This window comes from Heterodontus francisci, chromosome 33, assembly GCF_036365525.1.
Source record: "Heterodontus francisci isolate sHetFra1 chromosome 33, sHetFra1.hap1, whole genome shotgun sequence".
In the NCBI taxonomy this organism is placed as follows: Eukaryota; Metazoa; Chordata; class Chondrichthyes; order Heterodontiformes; family Heterodontidae; genus Heterodontus; species Heterodontus francisci.
Window position 1 is genome coordinate 15,081,394 of NC_090403.1, and position 25,060 is coordinate 15,106,453.

Here is a 25,060-nt window from a genome sequence, read left to right on the forward strand (position 1 = left end):
TATTTTTAGGGTGTGTGAGAAGCAGTCATGGCCTCTTATGTCTGAGGGTTTCTGTCAGCAGAATATGACAAATTTGAAGTAGGAAATAAGGGAGGCAAACAATGTGATTGACTATTTGCTGCTTAGTTATTCACCAATTAGAAATGAGAAAGAAATATAGAAACTTAAACAAAGAAGAAAGAAAAAAGGACCAACGACTCATCTGTTCTAAGGAAGGTGACGAATTCAATACACACGAGACACAAGTAATGTTCACAGACAGGTGTTACTGAGACATACAGTGTTAAGGCTTACCTCTGGCAGTCTATATAGTTTCATTGTTCGTTGCATAGTCATGTTTCTGCTCAGATGGGAGAACTTCACCTCTACTAGTTTGCGTGGGTTTAGTGACCTGTGCCAATACCTGCTCAACAGATCGCAGAGTACTTCAATCAATGATAGAACAGACAGCTTTGCACATTGTGATTAGAAGCTTGCCCTAAACCCAAGCTCGGCATTGAATGCAAAGACATTGCTGGAACCACTCCTCCAACAATCTATACTCTACACATCACAAGCCTCACAGAGACAGGGCAAGGTAGCAGCGAAACACACACCACACCACTGACAAGCAAGGCCACAGATGATCAGCCTGCGAACCAATCGCAGATAGATTATACCACAGTGTACTGACAACTACATAGCAGCTAAAGGGATCTTCGAGGGAGAGGTTTATGTGTTGCCAGAGGTGACTTGAAGTTACAATGCACATTCCCTTTAATGTGAAGAACTTACCCAATTTAACAGTGATCATAGGCGAAAGTCTCAAGCCAGACCTTGTTCAAGGGTATTAACAGAAACAGTGCAACATACTGTGCTGCAGAGTTACAGACATATATCCCCCCCCACAAAAAAGGGCTGATCAATCCTTTACTGCTATCTACCCTACTGTGAAAAGAATGGGTTTGTCTAGCCTGTGATGCTGTCTGCTAACACCACCAACTTAATTTCTTTACTGGACACCAGAATGGATTCCCAGGTCAAAAAGACATCCCTTAGCCAAGCAGCCACACATGGAGGCCCAGAAGTTGATGGACTAACAGGTCTGCTGAAGACCACAGCAAGTGGGTTGCAAGTAGACCCCTGGCTGTACAGGGAGCACAGTGCTGTACCACCCAGATTATGGCTATCAGAATCCAAATATGCACCACCCCACAGCTTGCCATATAGCAAAGCCCCCGGCTGCACCCAGGGATCCCTCCATCCACACCTTGGGACACCTCTGACTACAGCTCCACACTGAGATAACCTCCCGCACCAGGGGCCTCCCCACTACACCCAGGAATCCTACCACTCTCTCCTGAAAACTATCCCCTACACCCCCGCCAAATGGAGATGTGACAGTAGGGTATATAATTTGGAGGTCTTTATCTCATTAATCTACCTGCCCTGGGAGTGTTTGATGGGGACAGTGTAGAGGGAGCTTTACTCTGTATTTAACCCATGATGTACCTGCCTTGGGTGACGATTATGATTATACTGACAAGGGGTCAGAAGGGTTACACGCAGCATTGAGCGGAATGGGTTAAACCCAGACCTACCTGCAAGTGCCCACAGGTTTAGGCAGCACCACACCTGCAGTGTACACAGCCTGATAGCTGCCTTCAAGGTTGACTCTCCTGGTGATCTCCCGGATCAGGACAGGTGCCACCCGTTTAGAGCGCAGCTTCTTATGCACACACAGGAAGTTAATCTCCACCATCTTCTTCTGACTGCCAAAAAAAAAATTAGAACAGAATTTTTACCAATACAAACATACAACCAAAAACTGCAAATTCTGGAAATCAAACAAAAACAGCATCTTTGGACAGCATCTGAACAACACCACCCCACGCTCACTGCCCGACAACCCCCCCCACCCTCACTGCCCAATATCCCCCCTCAGCCCCACACACCCTCACTGCCCGACGCCCCCTCAGCCCCACATACACTCACTCCCCAACACCCAACACCCCCAAGCCCCACACAGCCTCACTGCTCAACACCCCCAAGCCCCACAGCCTTTTAAAGAATGCATTTGGAGGCGAGCACACAGTTAATATAAGAAATGGGCGAAGGGAGAGATTTTCAGAGAGTGAGATTGAAATGGGCCATGGCTTCGTAGCCAAAGCAGGGCAAAGGGAAGGGGCAGAAAGGAGGCCAGAAAGGAATGCGTACAGGAATTCTACTGGAGTGTGTATGAGGAGAGCACAAAATGAGAGAGGGGCAAGTCCCGGGAGATGAGGACAGAAACATCAAAACTGATGGAAAGGTGTGTAAGGAAGCCAGTGAAGGTCTGTGAGCATAGGATCGAGTGTGGGATAGAAAGTGGGCAGCAGAGTTGATAAGTTGCAATTTGTGAAGACAAGGGGAGCTTTGAAGTGACCAAATCTGAAGGTAATGGCTAAGCAATGGCAGTGTGGATACAGGAACTTGGTAGGAGTAAGAATGTGGGGTTTGCAGCTCAGCTCAGAAAGAAACAACTAACTTGGCAGACTCAGTTTGAGGGAGCTGCCTGAGAGAGGGAGGAGTGAGTCAGTTGCTAAAGGCGTGGAATTGTGGCAGGAGCATACGAGCACACAATGGCTTCTTACAGTTGTGGAGGTGAAGGCAATTCTTGCTCACCAAGGTTTTAACACCAGCTAAGATGTCAGAGACAATTATGATGGATGAGGTAACTCTGGACATCAGCTGACCCCATACTTACCAATGATATTATGAAGGGCAAGCTGTAGACAAGTGAAAGCAGAGATTGTTCAACACACCCTGAATAAAAGTAAGCTGCTACTATGGAACTTCTGTCTAGATTCTCTCGACTCACTTCATCTTGTCCATGAGGCCTATATCCTGCTCTCTCAACGCTATCATCACTAAACTGCCAACTCCTAATTTCCCTTCCTGGGCCCCACATTAGTTTTATGGCAAATGGTTCCCATTCCTCAGCTACTGTCCTCCTTCCCTTCAAATCTTCCGCCATCACCCTCCATACCCACCCCACAACTCAATAAACCCATTCTTGAACCCTCTTTCCCTGCAATCTACTGCCCCATCTCCAACCTCCCTTTCCTCTCCCAGGACCCAAAAATAGGACATCACCTCCCAAATCTTCATCCATTGTTCCCAGAGCCCCAGGTTTGAATCCCTCCAATCAGGTTTTTGCCACAAAACTAGTTAAAGCCACCAATATATTGCCTCCCTATCCTTCTCGACCTGCCTACAGCCTTCGACACAGATGACCACACCATTCCCCTTCATTGTCCAGCTGGGCGGAACTGCCCTCACCTGGTTCAACACTTACTTATCCAATCGTTGCCAGAAAATCTCCTGCAACGGCTTTTCTTCCTACTCCCTCATGGTTACCTCTGGAGTGTCCTATGGATCTATCTTTGGCCCCCTCCTATTTCTTATCTACATGCTGTCCCTCGGCGACATCATCTGAAAACACAGTCACTTTCCATGTGTATGCTGACAACACCCAGCTCTACCTCACCACCAGCTCTCTTGACCCCTTCATTCCCTCGATGTTATCAGTCTGGATGAGTTGCAATTTCATCCAATTAAACATTAGGAAGACCAAAACCATCCCCCGCCACGAACTGCATTCCCTCAACACTGTCTCAGGTGGAAACAGACTCCGCAAAGACTTACCAGTGTTTGGAAAGTAAAAAGTGCAACTCTGAAAGAAGAGACATTTGCCATTAGTCACAAAAATTAAATACAAGCTTACGTACTGGTCATAAATCTGAATATTTGCTGGAATGGCACTGATGAAACCCACTAATTTCTTGTTGGAGACGACGCGTACACCGCAGTGCCACTGAAGCAGCCAGCCAGGGGGACGCAGAGCCCTAGACAGGGGGTCAAACAACACCACATTTATTGAAATTCATCACTCAGGAAACTAAAGCACATTGTATGTAACCTGAAGGCACTTAAGCACTGATCAATAGATATCAGCAGAGTGTGTTAAAACAGACACTCTCAAACTCCAGCTTTACTTCACTATTGTGCTGGCCAGCATTAGACCCACTGGTGAGTCAACAGGAAGCAGCCTCGCATTTCCCACACCTTCAACAGCTGTTCTTGGGATCCAACATAAGTTGGGCTCCAGGCACAACTGGATGCGTAGAATTCTCCTGGTTGATGGGCATTGAGTGTCTGCCTCCAAAAGCACACATCATTGTTAAACCAGTACCTAATATATAGAGGCAGGAACCCTCACAACATTTAAGAAGTATTTAGATGAGCACTTGAAATGCCATAGCATACAAGGCTATGGGCCAAGTGCTGGAAAATGGGTTTAGAATAGATAGGTGCTTGATGGCCAGCATAGACATGATGGGCCGAAGGGCCTGTTTCTGTGCTGTATAAATCTAATACCATAGAAAGTGTGTGGAACCAATTAGCACCACTAACAACTTACACTCCAGCACAAAATACATTTCAAAGGATTGTTTTTTATTCGCACAAAGCAATGTATGCAGAAAACAGACAATTAATAGTATGTAGGCTATCTTATAGCAGAATTCAAATTTCCTGCTAACCTCTTCAGATTATAGTGTCACGAATGGATTTGAACCCCCTTGTAAATTATGTTGTGCTTTTGAGTATTAGTGTCAACCGCCATTTTATACAGCATGCTTTAAGTTTGTGCTTCTGTGTTCTGATTGTCAAAAATGGAGGAGAGGGGTCAGGTGGGAAGAGTCAGGTGGGAAGGGCCCAGGAGATCCCTATCCAACCTGTGTGGATTTGAAACTGTAATCGTTCGTGAGTCCAGCATGTCCTCCATCATACAGCTGCCATGTACTACAGATACATCTCCCTGCAAGAAGTCACAGCCTGTCTTGAAGCTGCATAGACTTCTGCCCAAGGCCTTTCAAACAAGAAAAAAAATTAAACAGAAGCCACATTTTGAAAGATCCAGCAAGAAGCAAACCATCCCAAATACAAGCTGCAAGTAACAGCAGAAAAGGTCTGATTTCTACCAGTTTCCTCTCCCTCTAAAATAAGGTGACTTCAGCAATTCAGCTGTCTCCACTGCTACCTTTGAGAATGCAAAGAAAAAGGAATTTGCAAGAGAAGAGATATCTCCAATAGCTCCTCCTCTATTCGGCATTTCTAATTGGTGATCTCCAACTTTTGGACACTTTTGTTTTTGATATTCATAGACACTAGTTTTAAATGAAATCCATATGAACTAGTAGTTAAGTTTCTATTTAGTAATGTCCTTGCCTTTATTTTTAATGCCTTTAACCTTTCCCTGAACGTTTGTCAGTGTGTGTGGCCTAGTTAAACTGCCTTCCCGTGTTTAAAAGTGTGTTAATAAACCCTACTTTGTTTTAACTTTAAAATCCATGTTGTTGAAGCGGTCATTTATTATTAGGGTTTAAGGGTGGGAAAGAAATTCAATCACTAATCTGGTTATGGACAGGTAGTTAAAAAAATAGGGAAATTTGATCAGAGGGAAAACAATTAAATTAACTGCCTGTTTGTAACATCATTTCAAGAGAAAGGTCAATTATCAGGCTGCATTTTCAAAACTGAATCACAATGACTTGTTAAATCTCTTTTGTTAAGTTCTTTAATTTCTAAATATTTTTTGTTTCAAGGAAGGGTGGCATCTTCTGGGGTAGAGGTCCTTAACTTCTAATTGATAGTGGCAAGGGAGAAAAATAATAGATAGGAGATTGCAAACTCATTGTAGTAACCCTTCGCCCTTGCACTATATCTCTGTAATTCTCACACTGTAGTTCCATAATCCTCGCACTGTATGGTGCCCTATCAACCTCACAATATTGCTCCGTATTCCTCACATTGGATGGCACCCCATCTCCTGCGCACTATAGTTCAGTAATTCAGACTGTATGGTACTCAAACTCCCTCACAATACAGTGAGCACAAGATGGAACTATATGAAATCCCATATCCCCCACAATATAGCTCAGCAATCCCTCACACTGTACAATACCCCATTCTCCCTCACATTATAGCTCAATAATCCCTTTGAGATTGTGCTGAAGCACGTTGCTGGATGTGCAGAGACAGGTGTACTTTGTATCTAATCATGATGTTACCTTGACTTGAAGAGTGTTAATTGTGATGTTACATGTTCCAAGAATGCTAACATGCCTAGGTCGGAACTGAGACACCTTTCCCATAGATGAAAGAAAATTTATAAATCTAACCATGTAGCCAGTTACTCTACTTACCATAGTAAGAATTCAGGTGAGTAATCAAACCTAAACATGTTGTCATCATCCTCCACATAGTTCTCGTTCAGCAGGGTGTACAGTTCCTTTAACTGGGTGTTCAAACACACACAGGTTAGATTCACCTCAGGGTAGAAACAGAACACTTCAACATAAATCAAGGGGGAACCGCAAACACCAGATTTAAAATCAAATTCAACAGTTCTATTAGTGGTAACTTCTCACATGCAGTGCATGCTGCATCTAAACACTCCTGAGCACAAGATGCTATCCTCATTGCAAGTAGAGAAACAAAGGATTTGTAACAAATCCTATTCTGTGTATATTTAGATCAGACATGGCCACTGAATGACCTCACAATATGCAAACCCTCGAACCCAAACCAAATTCACACCGTTGAAGAGTAAATCCACTGCTTACAATGGCCTGTTTAATTCAGACAAGTGGAGCGCTTTGTAAGCATCTAAATTGGTTAGGTCAAACTGTGCATGCTAGCTCAACAAAGCAGATCCTAGTGCACTACAGCTGATCCCGAACCCAGCTCCCCTGCACACTACAGCTCAGCCTCTGGACAGAGTCTCAAGATCTGCTGGACTATCAATCATAGTGTTGCATCCTAGCATGACAATGCTTCCTGTCAGTGTGTTATAGCTTGTCCCAACAGTCAAAATTTACAGTTCTAGATTAACTGTACCTTCAGTTGCTTATAATGAACAAACATCCTAGGAACAAATCAACGTACCACACATACATAGAATGTTCTAGCAAAACAATATTGACTTCTTTAGCCCACATGTTGTTGTGACAAGCAGCTTTTGTTTGAACCTTGTTCAACACACTCCGAAATAGAGTTCCCATTGCAAACCAACACTGCCCCCATTTAAAATAGAGCCATGCAATATATTCCCAGTAACTTTCAGATTTTCTACAAGCCGTCAGCTGGTAGGGTATTAATCGACCTGCAGATTCAGTCATTTACAGCAACTGCGAAGGTCGAATTCCACAAAGAACAAAATGCCACAGATGCTGGAAATCTGAAGCAAAAACAGAAAACACTGGCAACACTCAGGAGGTCAGGGAGTGTTTGTGCTTGACACTGCTGCTTGACCTCCTCAACTTTTCCAGCATTTCCTGTTTTTGGGTCAGATTCTATGTTTATTGCATGGGATTACACGATTGTTAATGCTGCTGGCGGGGGAAAATAGTGTTCATGATTGTATCTAGTTTTCTGTGATAGCCACAAATTAGTGGCATTATTCGTGGCGCTCAGCTCCATTGAGGCTCCCTGTGCTGCTAGTAACTGGCCTAGCTGGAAGAAAGTCCCATTGTTCACCAGTACTTTACCAGGGATCAGAACTCCTGTACAGGATAATCACCAGAAATCACCCACCATTTTATTGGGTTGCCCTGCCCTTTTACCTTCCCCATCATCATTAAATTTCACCCGCAACAACATAAATGATGTTAGAACTGAAGAATGGAACCCTTTCCATTTCATGCACCCGATATTATCAAATACTCCCGAGTCAGCTACAACGAGTCAGCTAGATGCAGAGCAAAATCTCCCTCTCCCTAAGCAATATGCCTCAGTCTCAATCTTAGGGCAATATCCTCTCTCCAACAGTAACATATATCTCCTTTTCTTACACCAACATCCTGTGGTCTGAGTGGGATTGGCAACCTGGTACCAGCATTATACTATGGGACTATGGCCCTTAGGAACAGCACAAACTCTGTAACTCTTAGAACTGGCAGTTAGAGGAGATTTCATCTCACTGCAGAAGGCATTCGATAAGCTGCCACAAAGTTTATTGCGGAAAATAAAAGCTCATGGTGTAGGGGGTAACACATTGGCATAGATAGATGATTGGCTAGCTAACAGGAAACAGAGAGTAGGCAAAAATGGGTCATTTTCTGGTTGGCAAGATGTAATGAGTGGTGTTTTGTACAATTTATATAAGTGACTTGGGTGAAGGGACTGAAGGTACGGTTGCTAAATTTGCCGATGACACAAAGTTAGGAAGGAAAGTAAGTTCTGAAGAGGACATAAGAAAGCTACAAAGGGATATAGATAAGTTAAATGAGTGGGCAAAGATCTGGCAAATGGAGTATAATGTGCAAAATGTGAAATTGTCCACTTTGGCAGGAAGAATAAAAAAAGGATATTATCTAAATGGTGAGAGATTGCAGAGGTCTGGGATACAGAGGGTTCTTGGTGTCCAAGTGCATGAATCGCAAAAGGTTAGTATGCAGGTACAGCAAGTAATTAGGAAAGCTCATAGAATGTTATCGTTTATTGCGAGGGGAATGGAGTACAAAAGTAGGGCGTATGCTTCAGTTATACAGGGCATTGGTGAGACCACATCTGGAGTACTGTGTATAGTATTGGTCTCCTTATTTAAGGAAGGATGTGAATGCGTTGGAGGCAGTTCAGAGAAGGCTTACTCGACTAATACGTGGAATGGAAGGGTTGTCTTATGGGAAGATTGGAGAGGCTAGAGTATATGCTGGAGTTTAGAAGAGTAAGAGGTGACTTGATTGAAACATATAAGATCCTGAGGGGGCTAGACAGGGTGGATGTGGAACGGATGTTTCCCCTTCTGGGAGAATCTAGAACCAGGAGTCACAATTTAAAAATAAGGGGTCGCCCATTTAAGACAGAGATTAGGAGAATTATTTTTCTCTCAGAGGGTCGTGAGTCTTTGGAACTCTTCCTCAAAAGGCAGCGGAAGCAGAGTCTTTAAATATTGTTCAGGCATTATGTGAGGAGGAGATATTCATGAGGTTCTTGATAAGCAAAAGAGTGAAAAGTCATCAGGGGTAGGAGGGAATGTGGAGTCGAGGTTACAACCAGATCAGCCATGATCTTATCGAATGGCGGAGCAGGACCGAGGGGCTGAGTGGCCTACTCCTGTTCCTAATTCATATGTTCGTATGTATCTGTCTGTGATGCATTTGATCCCAGCCCCAGATGTGAAAAGACAGCATCAAACACAGTGGAGCATGCAACGTACTCCTAGTACTTCAAGATAACACATATTACATTTACATATTTTGACCATCAAGGGCATCAAAGTGCCATCTTCTTGGAGCAAATTTCACATTAAACGCTGTGCAACACTCATCCAACAATGACTCACCACTTCAGCATTCCCAAGGTCCAGGGCATCCCACAGAAATCCCTGTGGTAGACTATAGGGCTCCTGTCGAATATTATCCTTGTCTGGCTCAATAGGGCCATGGACTGTCACTACCTCCCCTGAAATAAGATGAAAGCTTGAAACAATAAGAGGTTTCACTTCAGTTTCTGATGAATCATCTAAATTCTATCTAGCTCAGAGACAGTGTAAGCACACTTTTTTTTTTAAGCACACATTCCCCATTACTGTGCCAGGCATCAGCTGAGGTACAGAGCCATCTGCAGAAGTTACAGGATGGTCAGCATGGTTACCCTTCACTGACCACGGAGGACATAACACCTCTCCTAGTTGAAGGTATAGCAGTGAGATCAGGGAGAGGTTGAGAGGTCTAGACCCAAGGACCAAAAGCAAGGAATGTTAGAGAAAAATAAAGAAGATAGCCATAATGCCATGGCTATTATAATGGGCAATAAGTTGGGAAGAAAGGTGAGCTCCACCTCATGAATATCTCCTCCTCACATAATGTGAACCAATAATTTGTTGCATTGAAGTTCAAGATGGAGACAATGTGACTGCAGTGAAAACCTTGGTAATCCAAGATCAAGGAACAAAAGTGACTGCACCAAAGTACTTGGACTCTCCGTGTATACTATACAAGGTGCTTTGCAGTCAGGACTGGACAGTCTTGGGAGAAAGGCTGTAGGCAACAGTGAGAAAGGCATTCTCTGACCAGAGATGCAATAATCTGTCTACAGATACTGGCAGCCATAAACAGGTACCAACCACGTGAATGGATACAGAACCAAGATGCTAGAAGTCAGCTCAGCTGCTTGTCCATGGTGTCCAAATCTAACAAGATACTTTGGATGCACATTCAAAAACAAATTTGAGGCACTCAATGCCCTGAAACACCAATATCAGAGCACGGCTGCCCAATCCCTTTACCAGGGATTCAAACCAGAATCCTCCTTTTTGCTAAACAGTCTCTCCAGCTCTATTGCCCTCCAAGAACTCTGCATTCCTCGTCCATCAATAATACTGCTGCTGAAGGGAAGCAGCAAGAGCAAGTACAGCCACAGTCTTGAAAATTCCAACTGATCCAGCATCCACAACTTTTTGGGGGGGGTGGGGGGGGGGGAACAGTTGCAGATTTCCAGTATCACTTGTGCTCCTTGATTTCACTTCTAACTGGTCCCTACAGTGCCAACTCTGAAGGGAACACTAAACTCCTGTCAAGTTTAACAAGAATACACAAATGGTGAGGAAACAATGTTAGAGAACCATATTTAAAAATGCAGGGTCTTCAGTATTGGATTTTCAAAAAGGAATTCAGGGCAGCAATGTTATCTAACAGAGATAGGAAAGACTTACTGGAAGTGACATGCACAGTCTGCCCACTTTTAAAAAGAGTCCAGTCCTGAGTGAGTGCTAATGCCTTTACAATTTGATTTTAGCTAGCAACCTGCATGCACAGAGCCCCTTTTAACATAATAAAATATCTCAAGGTGGTTCGCAGGAGCATGATCAGACAAAATGTGACACCAAGCCACATAAGCAGATATTACACTAATAATAACGTCTACTAATATTCATTATAAGCCCACCGACTCCCATAGCTACTTCGACTACACTTCTTCACACCCTGCCTCCTGTAAGGACTCTATTCCATTCTCCCAGTTTCTCTGTCTCCGATGCATCAGTTCTGATGGTGCAACCTTCCATGATAGCGCTTCTGATATGTCTTCCTTTTTCCTCAACCGAAGATGCCCCACCCCCACACTGTGATTGACAGGGCCCTCAACCGTGTCCGTCCCATTTCCCGCACCGCTACCCTCACTCCTTCCCCTCCCTCCCAGAACTGCGACAGGGTTCTTGTCCTCACTTTCCACCCCACCAGCCTGCACATCCAAAGGATCATCCTCCGCCATTTCCGCACCTCCAGCGGGATGCCACCACCAAATGCATCTTCCCCTCCCCTCCCATCAGCATTCCGAAGGAATTGTTCCCTCCGCGACACTCTGGTCCACTCCTCCATTACCCCCACCACCTCGTCCCCTTCCCACTGCATCTTCCCCTGCAATCGCAGGAGGTGTAATACCTGCCCATTTACCTCCTCTCTCCTCACTATCCCAGGCCCCAAACACTCCTTTCAGGTGAAGCAGCGATTTACTTGTACTTCTTTCAATTTAGTATGCTGTATTCGCTGCTCACAATGCGGTCTCCTCTACATTGGGGAGGCCAAACACAGACTGGGTGAACGCTTAGCGGAACACCTCAACTCAGTTCGAAAGCATGATCCCGAGCTTCTGGTTGCTGGCCATTTCAACACCCCACCCCCCCACCCCCCGCTCTCATGCCCACATCTCCGTCCTGGGATTGCTGCAGTATTCCAGTGAACATCAACGCAAGCTCGAGGAACAGCATCTCATTTATCGATTAGGCACACTACAGCCTGCCGGACTGAACATTGAGTTCAATAATTTCAGAGCATGACGGGCCCCCCTTTTTGTTTTTAGTTATTTTTTCTTTTTTATTTATTTTATTTTGTTTCTACTGTGCCTACCCATTGTTTTCTTTTTCATGTTTGTGCTTGGGGCCAGGCTGTTCAGTTTTCTGTCAATTAAAACCCTCTCTGCACTAACGCTTTGCCTTTCACCACAACATTAATATACCATTTGCCTTTGCTCCATGACCTTCTGGTTAGTCATTCTCTGTGACCTTGTCCTATCAACACCTTCTCTTTTGTTATCTCTTGCCCCACCCCCACTTTACTTGCTTACAACCTATTACATTTCTAATATTTGTCAGTTCTGATGAAGGGTCACTGACCTGAAACGTTAATTCTGCTTCTCTCTCCACAGATGCTGCCAGACCTGCTGAATATTTCCAGCATTTCTTGTTTTTATTAAGGAGATATTAGGTCAGATGACCAAAAGCTTGGTCAAAGAGGTATGTTTTTAAGGAGTATCTTAAAGGAGGAGAATGAGACAGAGAGGTTTAGGGAGGGAATTCCAGAGCTCAGGGTCTTGGCAGCTGAAGGCAGGGCTGCCAGTGGTGGAGCGATTATAATCCACGATGTACAAGAGGCCAGAATTGGAAGAGCAAACATCTCAGAGGTTGCAGGGCTAGAGGAGATTATGGAGAGCGGGAGGGGTGAGGCCATGGAAGCATTTGAAAACAAGGATAAGAATTTTACAAATCAAGGCGTTGCTGAACCAGAAGCAATTTTATAGGTCAGTGAGCACAATGATTATGGATGAACGGGGATGTTATGAGTTGGGATGTGGGCAGCACAGTTTTAGATGAACTCAGGTTTACGGAGGTGGCTGCATGTATTAATATATACAAGAGCACGGGGTTGAGGGGGAAGCAAGGGATTTGAATTTCTATGAAAGGAAGAGTTTCATCAACATTAAAATTTTCAATGTAGTCAGAAACATTGCTCCATCCCTTCAAGGGATACTGCAGATATGCTGGCTATATTACATCCAACCTGAACACACCTAATATTCCCTTCAAAAAGCTTTCTATTTTGCAGATACGTACCAAGCTTTGGCACTGGCTGGGTGTCCCAGAACTGGTAACTGCGTTTGGTTGCCTCCTCCATGCTCTTTGCTGGACCCTGGGCAACAGAAAATAGCTCAATGGCCTTCTGGATCTCTTGGAGCTTCTCTGCAGGCAATGAATTAACCTGAAAGACAACATTTAGGACAAAAGAAATCTGAATACCTCAATCTTGTAACCATTCCGCAACGCATCCTGTGACATAGGGAAATGTGCTCTCAAACTGCAGCATTTCAGATCCAGCCTTTCCATGAATTCAGTAGCAGGCCAACCCCAGAATTCAAACCTAAACCCCAGTGGGAATGATTACTGATGGTATGATTGACTGTCAGAGTGCAGTATAATCTGCAATATACCCCTCCAAGTAACCATTTTCAGAATGCTAACAATTTTCCCAGTGCTCGTACAGCTGTCACTTAACTATCAAACTTTCAGATGTTCAGCTCTGTAATTAGTTGTTTATACAGCTAAATTTTTATCCATACATAACAGTAACTGGGTAAAGTAGCAAATCTACTAGTAATAATATCCCTCTCATTCCCATGGTATGCAGACTAAACTCTCTACCTAGTTGTTAATAATGATAATCCTGATATATTCAAGACTGCCACAAACTGCAGAACCATGGGTTATGAGCTCAAGTTTCAAAAATGGGGTTGGGGAGGGGGCAATTGGAACTTAACTATTCTATATAGAGTGGTGAACACATGGAATGAACTACCCACAGGGCAGTTGATGTGGAAAGATTTACAGGGAAAATTGGATGATATTTGAAAAAGCAGGAGATTTGAGTTTGTAGGGCTGGTCCAATGGTTATCTGACCCTGAAACAAGCTGGAAACGGTTGAGGCAGTGATATCAGCAGAAGTCAGTCAAGACTGTGTTAATAGGGTGGGTTAAAACCCATTTGTACAGTGCATTGCAACTATATCTGACAATACAACAGATCGCTATATATAAAATCTCAGGTGTTTCAAACCCTAATGTAGGGGTGAGGAGTCTGTAATATGTGTAACAAAATCACAAACTTAAAGAACATTCCTGTGAACATTTTAGCCAATATTTCTTCCCAGAGACATACCGGTGGGAGAACTCTACCTGATTTGTGAAGTGTGCAAATGACTCCAGAGATCCAGCAACTGCTATTTACTCTGTACGTGTGACATCCCGATGAGGAATGTACATTATAATGGTCTTGGTCACTGGGTCCTGCACTGAGTCTCCCAAATCTATCGACTGTATCAAAATAAACACCGTCTCAGCTGTTGATCGTCCTGCAGCCAATGCATGCACTGAGTGGTATGGTGGCACCGCTGTGATGTAATCACTGTGCCCACACTCTGGCCAAAATGGTTAGTTGGCTCATATGGACTGCCAGGTCTCCTTGGTGCCACCGGTTTATCAGGTGAATGCAGGAGAACAGTGCCATTAGCTTGCTCTCCCAAGACTGGGGGCCCTAATATAAAAGTAGTTTATAGAAGCTTTCAGCAGAATACCCAGAGACCACTGATAGATAATGAGTAGCCTTCAAACATCCCCCTCCCTTGAGTGTTGCTCGAGAAGTCTTTTTTAGGGAAAGGAAGAGTACGCAACATTAACAGCCAGTATAAGACAATTAATAACCTTTTCAAAATACGAGTCTGTCATTCTGTTACCAGCAGCTCGAGCCCAGTGATGACAAGTGCAAGTTAAAAACTGACAAAAATATGGAAAAACTACAGCTTCCAGAAGGTCAAAGAAACAATTGTTAACATTTCTATCAGTGATTCAGAGACTTACATTTCAAACTCTCTAGTAGGACTAAAATGATAACAATGAAAATCTCTTGATAGAGTTCAGTCTAAAATAACTAAAACCTTTCCTTTTTTAAAAATGTAATACAAGGCTATAGTTAAACCATACAGTGAAAAAGAGCATAGTTCTCAGACATTACTCAAGGGCTTTAGTGCAAAGATTTAATACAGAGATTAGAATGCACACCAGACAACACTTCCTCCTGCAATCTTCAACTGCTTTTCTTCAGGATCAAGTCATAATTTTTATTTCCCTCCCCCACACACCCCCACCCTGCCCCAAACTTGCTGGGGGTAATGTGCTCATGGCTAGATGTGTGGTTTCACCCAGTTTCACACTGAAGGATGCGGGGAATTTCAGGGTGTGTTTCAATGGAGCCTGGCCCAGGGAAAGTGCAACAGAAATCAGGAAAAGTGCATCAGGAGGAAACTTAGCATAATGTACACAGAGAGGCTTCATTCAACAGATCACTCTTAGCTGGTCAATTAAATATTTATTAAAAATAAATCTGTAATTAATTTAACAATTAGTCAATCTCTGGTTATTTTGCACATGGAGAGTCAAGACCAAGTCTAGAGTTCAGATGAAGTCAATTGGACTAGTGAAGTAATTGGAAAGGGCACACAAGAGTTATTCAGTCCCCACATTAAAGTAATACATTTTGTCCTTGTTTTTATATATTGTGCAGACTGCATTCTATACAGCTGACCTGTTGAATGGACTGTTAGTGTGCTATGACTTTGAATTCAAAGCTTTTTTCCCTGACTCAGTCATTTACTGGAAATGAAACTAAAAGCTCCAGAGAGCTCTGGGAAAGACAAGGCTGGTCCTAACCATTTTTTATGATCAGAAGTTGTGACCAGAAACATGTTTCTAGAGCTCAGGTTTCAGTTTAGAATAATACTCTGCAGTGGGTGGAAGCAAAAACAGCCAGTTGTTCTTTAAAAAGAGATAAGGTGGGATCTGTTGGCAGCTGTTCTTAAAAGACAGACTGCAGACTGAGGAAATCAAACTCAGAACTGACTATTGGTGAATATAACTTATGGCAGTTGTCTTCGGTGACTCAGAGTTATCAGTGGAACCACACCGTCAGGACAGTTGTGGGTGAGGCCAAGGCTGTTCGAGAGATGACAAGACCGAACCATTAAAGGGAGGATTGCATCACTCGCGATCGACGGGACATCATTACTTCCGTTTCTGCATCCTGGAGGACAGGACGGAGAACTACATGAGAAAGTCCCTGCTTTGATGCACTTTGGGACTGTTCGGTGCCCTCTTGCTGATAGGACTGCTCAGAGGATTTGTACGGACTATCTTTGTTGCATTCGCTAACTAACATGTAACCTTTAAGATATATGTCGACTGTAATTTAACTGTTAGTTCATGTTAAATTTGTTAGTTTTGGAATGAGTGTTAAAGTAAAATTTGTAAAAGTGAAATCTTGTCTGTTTTTTTAGTTTCCTAAATTGGGATCAATTGGTAGATTTGATTCTTCTGGTTTGTTGGTGGAATCCACGGGGGTCACAATCATATTCTAATTTGATATCATTTACAATTAAATAGGAAAGCTTAGGGCAGTCTGGGGAATAGAAATGTAGAGTTGGTTGGAGTGTAGGAGTTTCTGTGCAGCACAGGCTGAGGAGCTAGGAGATGTAGCATTGAGGCTCTGCAGTGCCATACCAAATACAATAGCAAAGTATTACAGATGCTGGAAATCTGAAATAAAAACAGAAAATGCTGGAAATACTCAGCAGGTCTGGCAGCATCTGTGGAGACAGAAACAGAGTTAACGTCAGTTCTGTCCTGATGAAAGGTCATCCACCTGAAACATTAACTTTGTTTCTCTCTCCACAGATCCTGCCAGACTTGCTGAGTATTTCCAGCATTTTCTGTTTTTATCTTTACAATGCCACCAGTGGTGGCATTGTAGTCAGTGTGTCAAGTTTATTGAGGCAGTATCCATTATAAATGTGGACTTTAGAATTTAGGATGGAAAAATTGACACAGAAGCATGACAACAGGAAGTAGGTTTTGTAGCAGGAAGTGTGTGAAGGCACAAGATTTTTTACTGAGAAGCTGTAAACAAGGCAGAAATGGAATGTTCAAATTATGTGGCATCATGCGAACAGTATGTTTAAGCATCTCACGCTGTTTTAGTGTACGTTAATGATTTGGACATGAATATAGGAGGCATAAGTTTGCAGATGACATGAAAATTGGTGGTGTTGTAAATAGTGAGGAGGAAAGCCTTAGATTACAGGACGATATAGATGGGCTGGTAAGATGGGCGGAGCTGTGGCAAATGGAATTTAATCCTGAGAAGTGTGAGGTGGTGCTTTTTGGGAGGACTAACAAGGCAAGGGAATATGCAATGGATGGTAGGACCCTAGGAGGTACAGAGGGTCAGAGGGACCTTGGTGTACTTGTCCATAGATCACTGAAGGCAGCAGCACAGGTAGATAAGGTGATTAGGAAGACATACGATTTAAGGCAAGGGGCAGGAGGTTTAGAGGGGATTTGAGGAAAAATGTTTTCACCCAGAGGGTGGTTGGAATCTGGAACGTACTGCCTGAAGTGGTGGTAGAGGCAGGAACCCTCACAACATTTAAGAAGTATTTAGATGAGCACTTGAAACGCCATAGCACACAATGCTATGGGCCAAGTGCTGGAAAATGGGGCTAGAATAGTTAGGTGCTTGATGGCCAGCACAGACACGATGGGCCGAACGGCCTGTTTCTGTGCTGTATAACTCTATGACTCTAAATGAATAGATCAGTACGCTATACTGTTCTCTCCTCATTGGAGCAGCCATTTAATAGCATGCAAGCTTGGCTCAGTCGTGGTACCCTTGCTTCTGAGACAACAGACTGTGTATTCAAGCCTCCTCCAGGATCTGAGCACACAGTATAGGCTACAATACAGACAGAAATGACAGAATACAGTGACCAGGGGAGATAGAAGGAAGAATTTTAAAATGTAAACCACTGGGCCTTGAGAAGTGGGCACATATTTGATAGCACACAGGTTAGTAAACGAAGATGCCAGCTGTTGAGGACGCTCATGTTTAAATCCCCAAGGTTTCATCTCTCCGTATCCTGCTACAGATCTGCAACTGACCCCACACTCTCCATTCCTCTTACTCCAGGCACTTATCCATCCGCCCTCCCTTTGCTCAGTCATTGACAGGTTTCAGCCTTTTTGCCCCATGCTCTAGAATTCTCTCCCTAAGCCTCCAGCTCCCTCTCAAGAACATCCTTGAAACCTATATTTGACCACTACCATTAGAGTCACCATTCCTAATGCCTCTTTAAAAAAATGGATGGGGAAACCAAAAGATTATGTCTCTGTTCAGCACTTTGTTTCATTCTCCTGTATTAAAAGGTGCTAGTTAAATGCAAGTTGTTGTTCTTGTTGATATTAAGTTGTGAAAAGAGGCAAATGACAGGAGGAATAGAAGAGACGGAGTAGAATTGTAAAGGTTAATGCACAGCACCACTAACTAAACCAGGTTCATAGAATCGTGGAATTACACAGCACAGGGCCTATCGTGCCTGCTCAAACCAAAAGAACATAAGAAATAGGAGTAGACCTTGAGCCTGCTCTGCCATTCAATAAGATCATAACTGATCTTTTACCTCAATTCCACTCCCTGCTCTTTCCCTATATCACTGGAAATTGTTCCCCTTCAAGAATTAAATGAATTCCCTTTTGAAAGGTAGCGAACCTGCTTCCACCACTATTTTAGGTGGCGCATTCCAGACCGTAACAATTCACTGTACAATTTATTTTGATCATAGAAACATGGAAAAATAGGAGTAGGCCATTCGGCCCTTCAAGCCTACACCGCCATTCAATACGATCATGGCTGATCATCCAAACTCAGTACCCTGTTCCCGCTTTCTCCCCGTATCCCTTGATCCCTTTAGCCCTAAGAACTATATCAAACTCTTTCTTGAATATATTTAATGGTTTGACCTCAACTGCTTTCTGTGGTAGAGAATTCCACAGGTACATCACTCTCTGGGCAAAGAAATCCCTCCTCATCTCAGTCCTAAATGGCTTACCCCTTATCCTTAGACTGTGACCCCTGATCCTGTACTCCCCTGCCATCGGGAACATCCTTCCTGCATCTAGTCTGTCCAGTCATGCAACCTCTGGTTCTTTTGCCAATTACCTTTAATCTGTGTCCTCTGCTTACCGACCTTTTGCCACTCTCTTATTTACTCTATCAAACCCTTTCATGATTTGAACATCTCTATCAAATCTCCTCTTAACCTTCTCAGCTCTGAAGAGAACAACGCCAGCTTCTCCCGTCTCTCCATGTAACTGAAGTTCCTCATCCAAAACCGTTCTCGTAAATCTTCTATGTACCCTCTCCCAAGTCCTTGACATGTTTCCTAAAGAGTGATTTCCAATACTCCAGCTCAGGCTTAACCGGTGTTTTATAAGAGTTTAGTATAATTTGCTTGCTTATGTAATCTATGCTTGCAAGTATCAAGCCAATGATCCCTTTTTTTTTTAGAAAAACAGCCTCTCAACTTAGCCACCTTCAAAGACTTGTGTATGTGCACTCCCAGGTGTCTCTGTTCTTGCACCCCCTTTAAAACTGTACCAGTCAATTTATACTGCCGCTCCTCATTCTTCCTACCAAAATGTATCACTTCGCACTTAAATTTAATCTGCCATGTGTCTGCCTATTTTATTAGCCTATGTCCTACAGAGGTCTGTTGCTATTCTCCTCAGTGTTTTACATTTGAGTTTCACATCATCTGCAAACTTTGAAATTATGCCATGTATACCCAAGTCCAGGTCATTAACTTATATCAAAAAGAGCAGTGTTCTTAATACCAACCCCTGGGGAACACTAGGGTCATAGAGTTATACAGCACAGAAACAGGCCCTTCGGCCCATCGTGTCCATGCTGGCCATCAAGCACCTATCTATTCTAATCCCATTTTCCAGCACTAGGCCTGTAGCCTTGTATGCTATGGTGTTTCAAGTGCTCATCTAGATACTTCTTAAATGTTGTGAGGGTTCCTGCCTCTACCACCTCTTCAGGCAGTATGTTCCAGATTCCAACCACCCTCTGGGCGAATTTTTTTTCCCCACAAATCCCCTTTAAACCTCCTGCCTCTTACCTTAAATCTATGCCCCCTGGTTAACGACTGTTAACTTTCCTTTGGTCTGAAAAACTGTTCACCACTACTCTCTGCTTTCTGTCCCTTAGCCAATTTTGTATCCACACAGACACTGCCCCATTAATCCTATGGTCTTAAATTGCTAATAAACTTGTGGTACTTTATCAAATGCCTTTTGAAAGTCCATATGCCCAATCGCAATACCCTCATCAATCCTCTCCATTACTTCAACAAACAGCTTAAACCAAGTTAGTCAAGCATGATTTGCCATTAACAAATGCGTGCTGGTGATCAGTTATTAATCTATATTTTTCAAAGGATCAATTTTTTTTCCCCTGGATTACTTGCTTAAAAAAAATTTCTCCAGGAGTTAAACTGACTGACTGTAGTTGCCAGATTTATCCCACTCCCTTTTTTTGAACATGGGTGTAATATCTGCAGTACACCAGAACCACTCCCATATCAAAGTAGGGTTGGAAGAATGTGGCCAGCGCCTCCGCAATCTCCTCTCTCAGCAATCTACAATGCATCCCATCCAGACCAGCTGACTCTTCTACTTTGAGCACTACCAACCTTTTAAGTATCTACTCTTTACCTATTTTTATTCTATCTAATTTGTATACTGCTTCCTTCTTCGCTGTGACATTGACAGCTGCTCCACAAAAAGATCTCCTTTCAGGTCCCCAATCAGCTGCACCCTTCCTTTGACAATGCTTTCATGTTACCTGCTCACCTATTATCACGCACTCCCTTTGCCCTTCTTGTTCTCTATTTCAGTTCTGCTCTGTAGGACAAAAGGATACAGGTACAAACTGGTAGTAGCAAGCTCAGGACGAATGTCAGGAAGCACTTTCACATGGAGTGAACAATGCTTGGAATTGACTCTAGCCGAATAGTGGAGTCAAACACTGAAATCAAAGAGAAATTGGATGCTATGATGGATGGAGAAATGGCGTCCACTAGTCTGCTACTTGGTAGAGCATCTTCACTTGGGGAAGACCCAGGTAAACAAATGGATGGAACATGGGGAGGCCTCTGCTAGAAGAAACATAATGATTTTATAGAATCATAAATATTACAGCACAAAGCGAGACCACTCAGCCTACTGCACCAGTGCCAACTCTTCAACTCTACTCTCATTCAGTTTCCCTGCAATTCCTTCATAGTTTTTCACATTTTTATTTTTGAAATACTTATCTAGTTGCCTATTAAATGATGTTTATAGTCTCCGCCTGAATAAACACTTCTAATGTTCTAACAACATGTTTAACTATTAGTTAAACTTAAAAGCTGTGGAGATTCAAGGTGAATTTTGGAAATAAATAGGAAATTGCCTGAAGAGTAGAAAGCAATGGGTGTGTGTTAAAGGAGTTATATCTGAGTGAGGGAGGGCAGTGCACTGAGTGGGGTACCCAGGGCTCATGAAGCAAAAGGATTCATATCTGGGATCTGACCATTATTATTTCTAATTTATATTAATGACCTGCATTTAGAAGCTTAATGCAAAAAGATGATACCAAGCTAGAAGGAGCAGCATAATTGTTGGAGGTTGTCCAGAAATTACAATTTTGGATTTTGGTAGAACATCTAGAAAGGAGATATCAGAGAGGTGAGCCTAGAGGTTTAGAAGATGGTTAGAGGAATGGAAAAGATAAATCTAGGATTTTATTTTAAATTGGATCAAAAGACTAAGCAAGGCAAGAGATTCAAATTTAAGATTGACATCAGGAAATTCTTCTACACACCAAGAATGATCAGCTCATGGAACGGGTTTCTGCATAGGACAGTGGAGGCAAAAGCTCTATTAGAAGCCACTGGATGCTTGGGCAGAGGAGAAATTCCTTGTCCATAATTATCTTACAAACTTCACCCTCTGTTCGTTTGAACAGAAAGGAGACAAAGCTAACCTGGGTTATTACAGGCCAGTCAGTTTAACATCTGTGGCAGGAAATATTTTGAATATTTAATTAAAGATGAAATTACTAAATATCTAGATGAATAAATAATTAGAAGCAACCAACACGAGTTTCAGAAAGGATGATCCTGATAAAGATGCGCATGAGTGCGGCCATGTGGAAACCTTAAAGGAACCCTGCAGCACAACAAGCGAGTGGAGCACAGAGGGGCGACATCAGAGGGAACATTGGTCTACAACCCTTATTAGTGATTCACCAACAGATGAAATAACCTTTCATTATTCATTCTGAAAGCCTTTCACAATTTTGAAAAGTTCTAATAGATTCTTCCTTCCTAGCCTTCCCTGTTTCAGTGAAAAGTTCCCATTTTTTCAAGCTCTTTATAACTGTAACCTCTCACTCCTTTTCATGACTTCAATATCCTTCCTATAATGGGTTGCCCAGAGCAGCTCAGAAATTCCAACTGTGTCCTAGTCAATGTCTTATATAAATTCAGCATCATTTCCTTGTTTTCATATTCAATAGTCATATGTATAAACCCTTGAATCTTATTTTGTGTGAACTTTTCTAACTGCACCTCTACCTTTAAAGATCTATGTTTCTGCATCTCAAGATCTCTCCATTCCTCCGGGATGCTAAGGATTTTATCATTTAGGTTGCAGCTTCTTTCACTGCTCTTCAGCATAAAATGTTGAACTTGACATTTCACTGCAATTAGCTAAGTAGGCAATATTGGCAGAATCAATCTCCTGCAGTGTTTCTCTAATTTAGCACCAGCAAATTTCAGCATCATTCTTCTTACACCTTACAAGTGCAGGTCATTCATATAAACGAAAATGTTTTTTGTCAGAATTGTAAAATGTTATCTGGACAGCTCCATGTTCAGTAGGATCAGATAGAACAGTAGCAGCAGAAACCACAAGAAAACTAATTTAGCAATGTGATTGGTTGAAACTGCAAGCTTTCAGATTCCTGATGTGTATCCAACCAAGCAGAAGAGTTAGGTTAAGTAAAGAGAATATTTCTGTAAATTTGAAATAAAAAGCAAAGAATGTTAAAAATACACAGAGTAGTCGCAACTGTAAAGAGAAAATAGACAGGTTATGACTTCTCAGGTGTGTGCCCCTCATCACAACTATGATTAAATTCAATATCTGACCAAATAACACATTTGATTTTTCTATTCAGACGGATTTAATCTGCCATCTTTTGTGTATACAAGATTTAATTATATAGAAAGGAGTCAAATCAGAGAAAGTATGCATTGGCCTTTTTATAATTGCTAAGCTTGTTTTTTATTCCTTCAAGAAAATGGTTGCGGGTAGCACTGAGATTCCTGGATGGTACAAAACACGTTTTACCCTGAACCATACCTTTGATTGACTGTCCGAGTCTAGCTTCCCTCCACCCTTCTCCTTCTTCCGCTTTGGTTTCTTTTTCTTCTTCTTTGCTCCCGTTTCATCCCCTGGACTCTTACTGTTTTAGAAAGAAAACCGGTTGGAAAACTTCAGAATTGAGAAAAATGGTACGGCTGGGATGGTGACGTTTTAAAGAAAAAAAGAACCCAGCCAGACTTTAGATACAGTGCAAGGCACAGCGGTAGCAGAAAATGTTTTCAAACTGAGTCAGAGGTGCTTGATAAATTGCTGCAATGATAGTCTCGACAAAACACAATTCAAAATATAGATTGTTAGAATTTTTTTACAATATTTTCTAATTTCGAACTCAAGAGGAAGTAATCTGCTAAAATGAAAAATTCAACCAATGTGATTCGGTTTTACTGAAACATGTGATACGGATATAGGAACCATCATTGGCTTCAATAATGGACAAGTGGTATCCTGCCAATGGGTTTTAGTGATTTTGGGTTCATTTATCTGTTCATTCCCATAAAGAGTCGTTTCTTCATTTGGGGTCTCAGACCAACAATTCACCCATTAGGAACCTACCATATGGGAACTGTGGTAATAGTGTGCTGGTCCACAAATACACTGCACTATTAAACGTTTCAGTGCATCGTACTCCAGAGAGGCACCACATGTAAGGACCCCGGAGCTATAATGGAACAGAAATTCTTCTTGTGGTTCCCCAATGCAGCAGCTGGTAAAGGTAGTGTGGAAGTGACCCATACTGCCCTCAGTTTGGCAGGTCGGTGCCAATCTCAGATGGGGTAGAAATAGAGGGCCAATCAATCAGTCTCAGCGCCCCTGCATCCCCACTCCAGAGGACGGTCCAGCAACCCCATTGTGGAAAATGCATTGTTGTGGGCATCAGGTAAGATGAGGTAGAGGTGCTATCGTGACATCCTCACAGTTGAATAGCCGAAACACAACATCTCAGCTCACGTGTGAATGGCCACTTGGTGTGCCTATTGGAACCAGGAATCAGCATCTTTAGGAGAGAAGGGATTAAGTTGACATAAAAGAAACTTATTTGAGCATAAACAAAATCAGAATCTGTAAATGCAAACATATTTATCCAAGATCACCAGAACTCATCTTTCACCTTCAAGATTTTTGGATCATTCTTTTCACAATTTGAAGGTTTTTTTTTTAAAAGCAGAGCATATTTTCAGAAGTTAAAAGGCACTAAGACAATAGGTGGGAAAAATTCTAAGTTTTGATGTTGTTTTCTTAAACTGTAAATAATAATCATTAGCTTGCTTGACCAGCAATAAACATTTCACAATCACTGTATTGGGAAATAACTGTTTCCTTCTGGCTGTAAACAGAAGGTAATAAAACACACAAGACTGAAGCAAGCAGACACAAAGTTGTCAGGGCAAGTGTTGGCCTAGCTCGGAAACATAGCATGCGGAAGGGTAGGAAAGAGTAATTTGTTTAAGCAAGATCACCACTTACCGATGTAAGTGAGGAAGCATATCATGCTCATTATTTTGTACCATGCAGATATAAGCTGCACTGTTTGAACCAAGTGAATTCAATTCAAACAGTTGCTCTGTCAGTTCACTCGCTTTGAAGCAAGCAGCTAAAGCATACACATCTGGTATCTGACCACACCCTGCCTTTGAAGAGACTGAAGAAGCACACGTGAAAGACACAGATCTCACACAGAACCACAGAAAAATTACGGCATAGAAGGAGGCCATTCAGCCCACCGTGTCCATGCCGGCCGATAAGAACTAGCCACCTCATCTAATCCTACCTTCCAGCACCTGGTCCGTAGCCTTGCAGGTTATAGCACTTCAGATGCAAAGGTACCTTTTAAATGAGTTGAGGGTTTCTGCCTCCACCACCGATCCTGGCAGTGAATTCCAGACAC

At 42.6% G+C, this 25,060-nt stretch overlaps 1 protein-coding gene across 1 annotated transcript in view; it reads right to left on the reverse strand.

Annotated features, from left to right (window-relative positions):
- LOC137348029 (glycylpeptide N-tetradecanoyltransferase 1-like) overlaps window positions 1-25,060 on the reverse strand; it is a 78,481-nt gene that overhangs the window by 22,468 nt on the left and 30,953 nt on the right. Inside the window, exons 2-8 of the mRNA XM_068013115.1 lie at window positions 23,152-23,254; window positions 12,914-13,058; window positions 9,368-9,486; window positions 6,228-6,319; window positions 3,750-3,866; window positions 1,581-1,751; window positions 295-403 (exon numbers count right to left, since the gene is read on the reverse strand). Coding sequence (XP_067869216.1) covers window positions 295-403; window positions 1,581-1,751; window positions 3,750-3,866; window positions 6,228-6,319; window positions 9,368-9,486; window positions 12,914-13,058; window positions 23,152-23,254 — 856 coding nt within the window. The remainder of the gene's footprint in view (window positions 1-294; window positions 404-1,580; window positions 1,752-3,749; window positions 3,867-6,227; window positions 6,320-9,367; window positions 9,487-12,913; window positions 13,059-23,151; window positions 23,255-25,060) is intronic.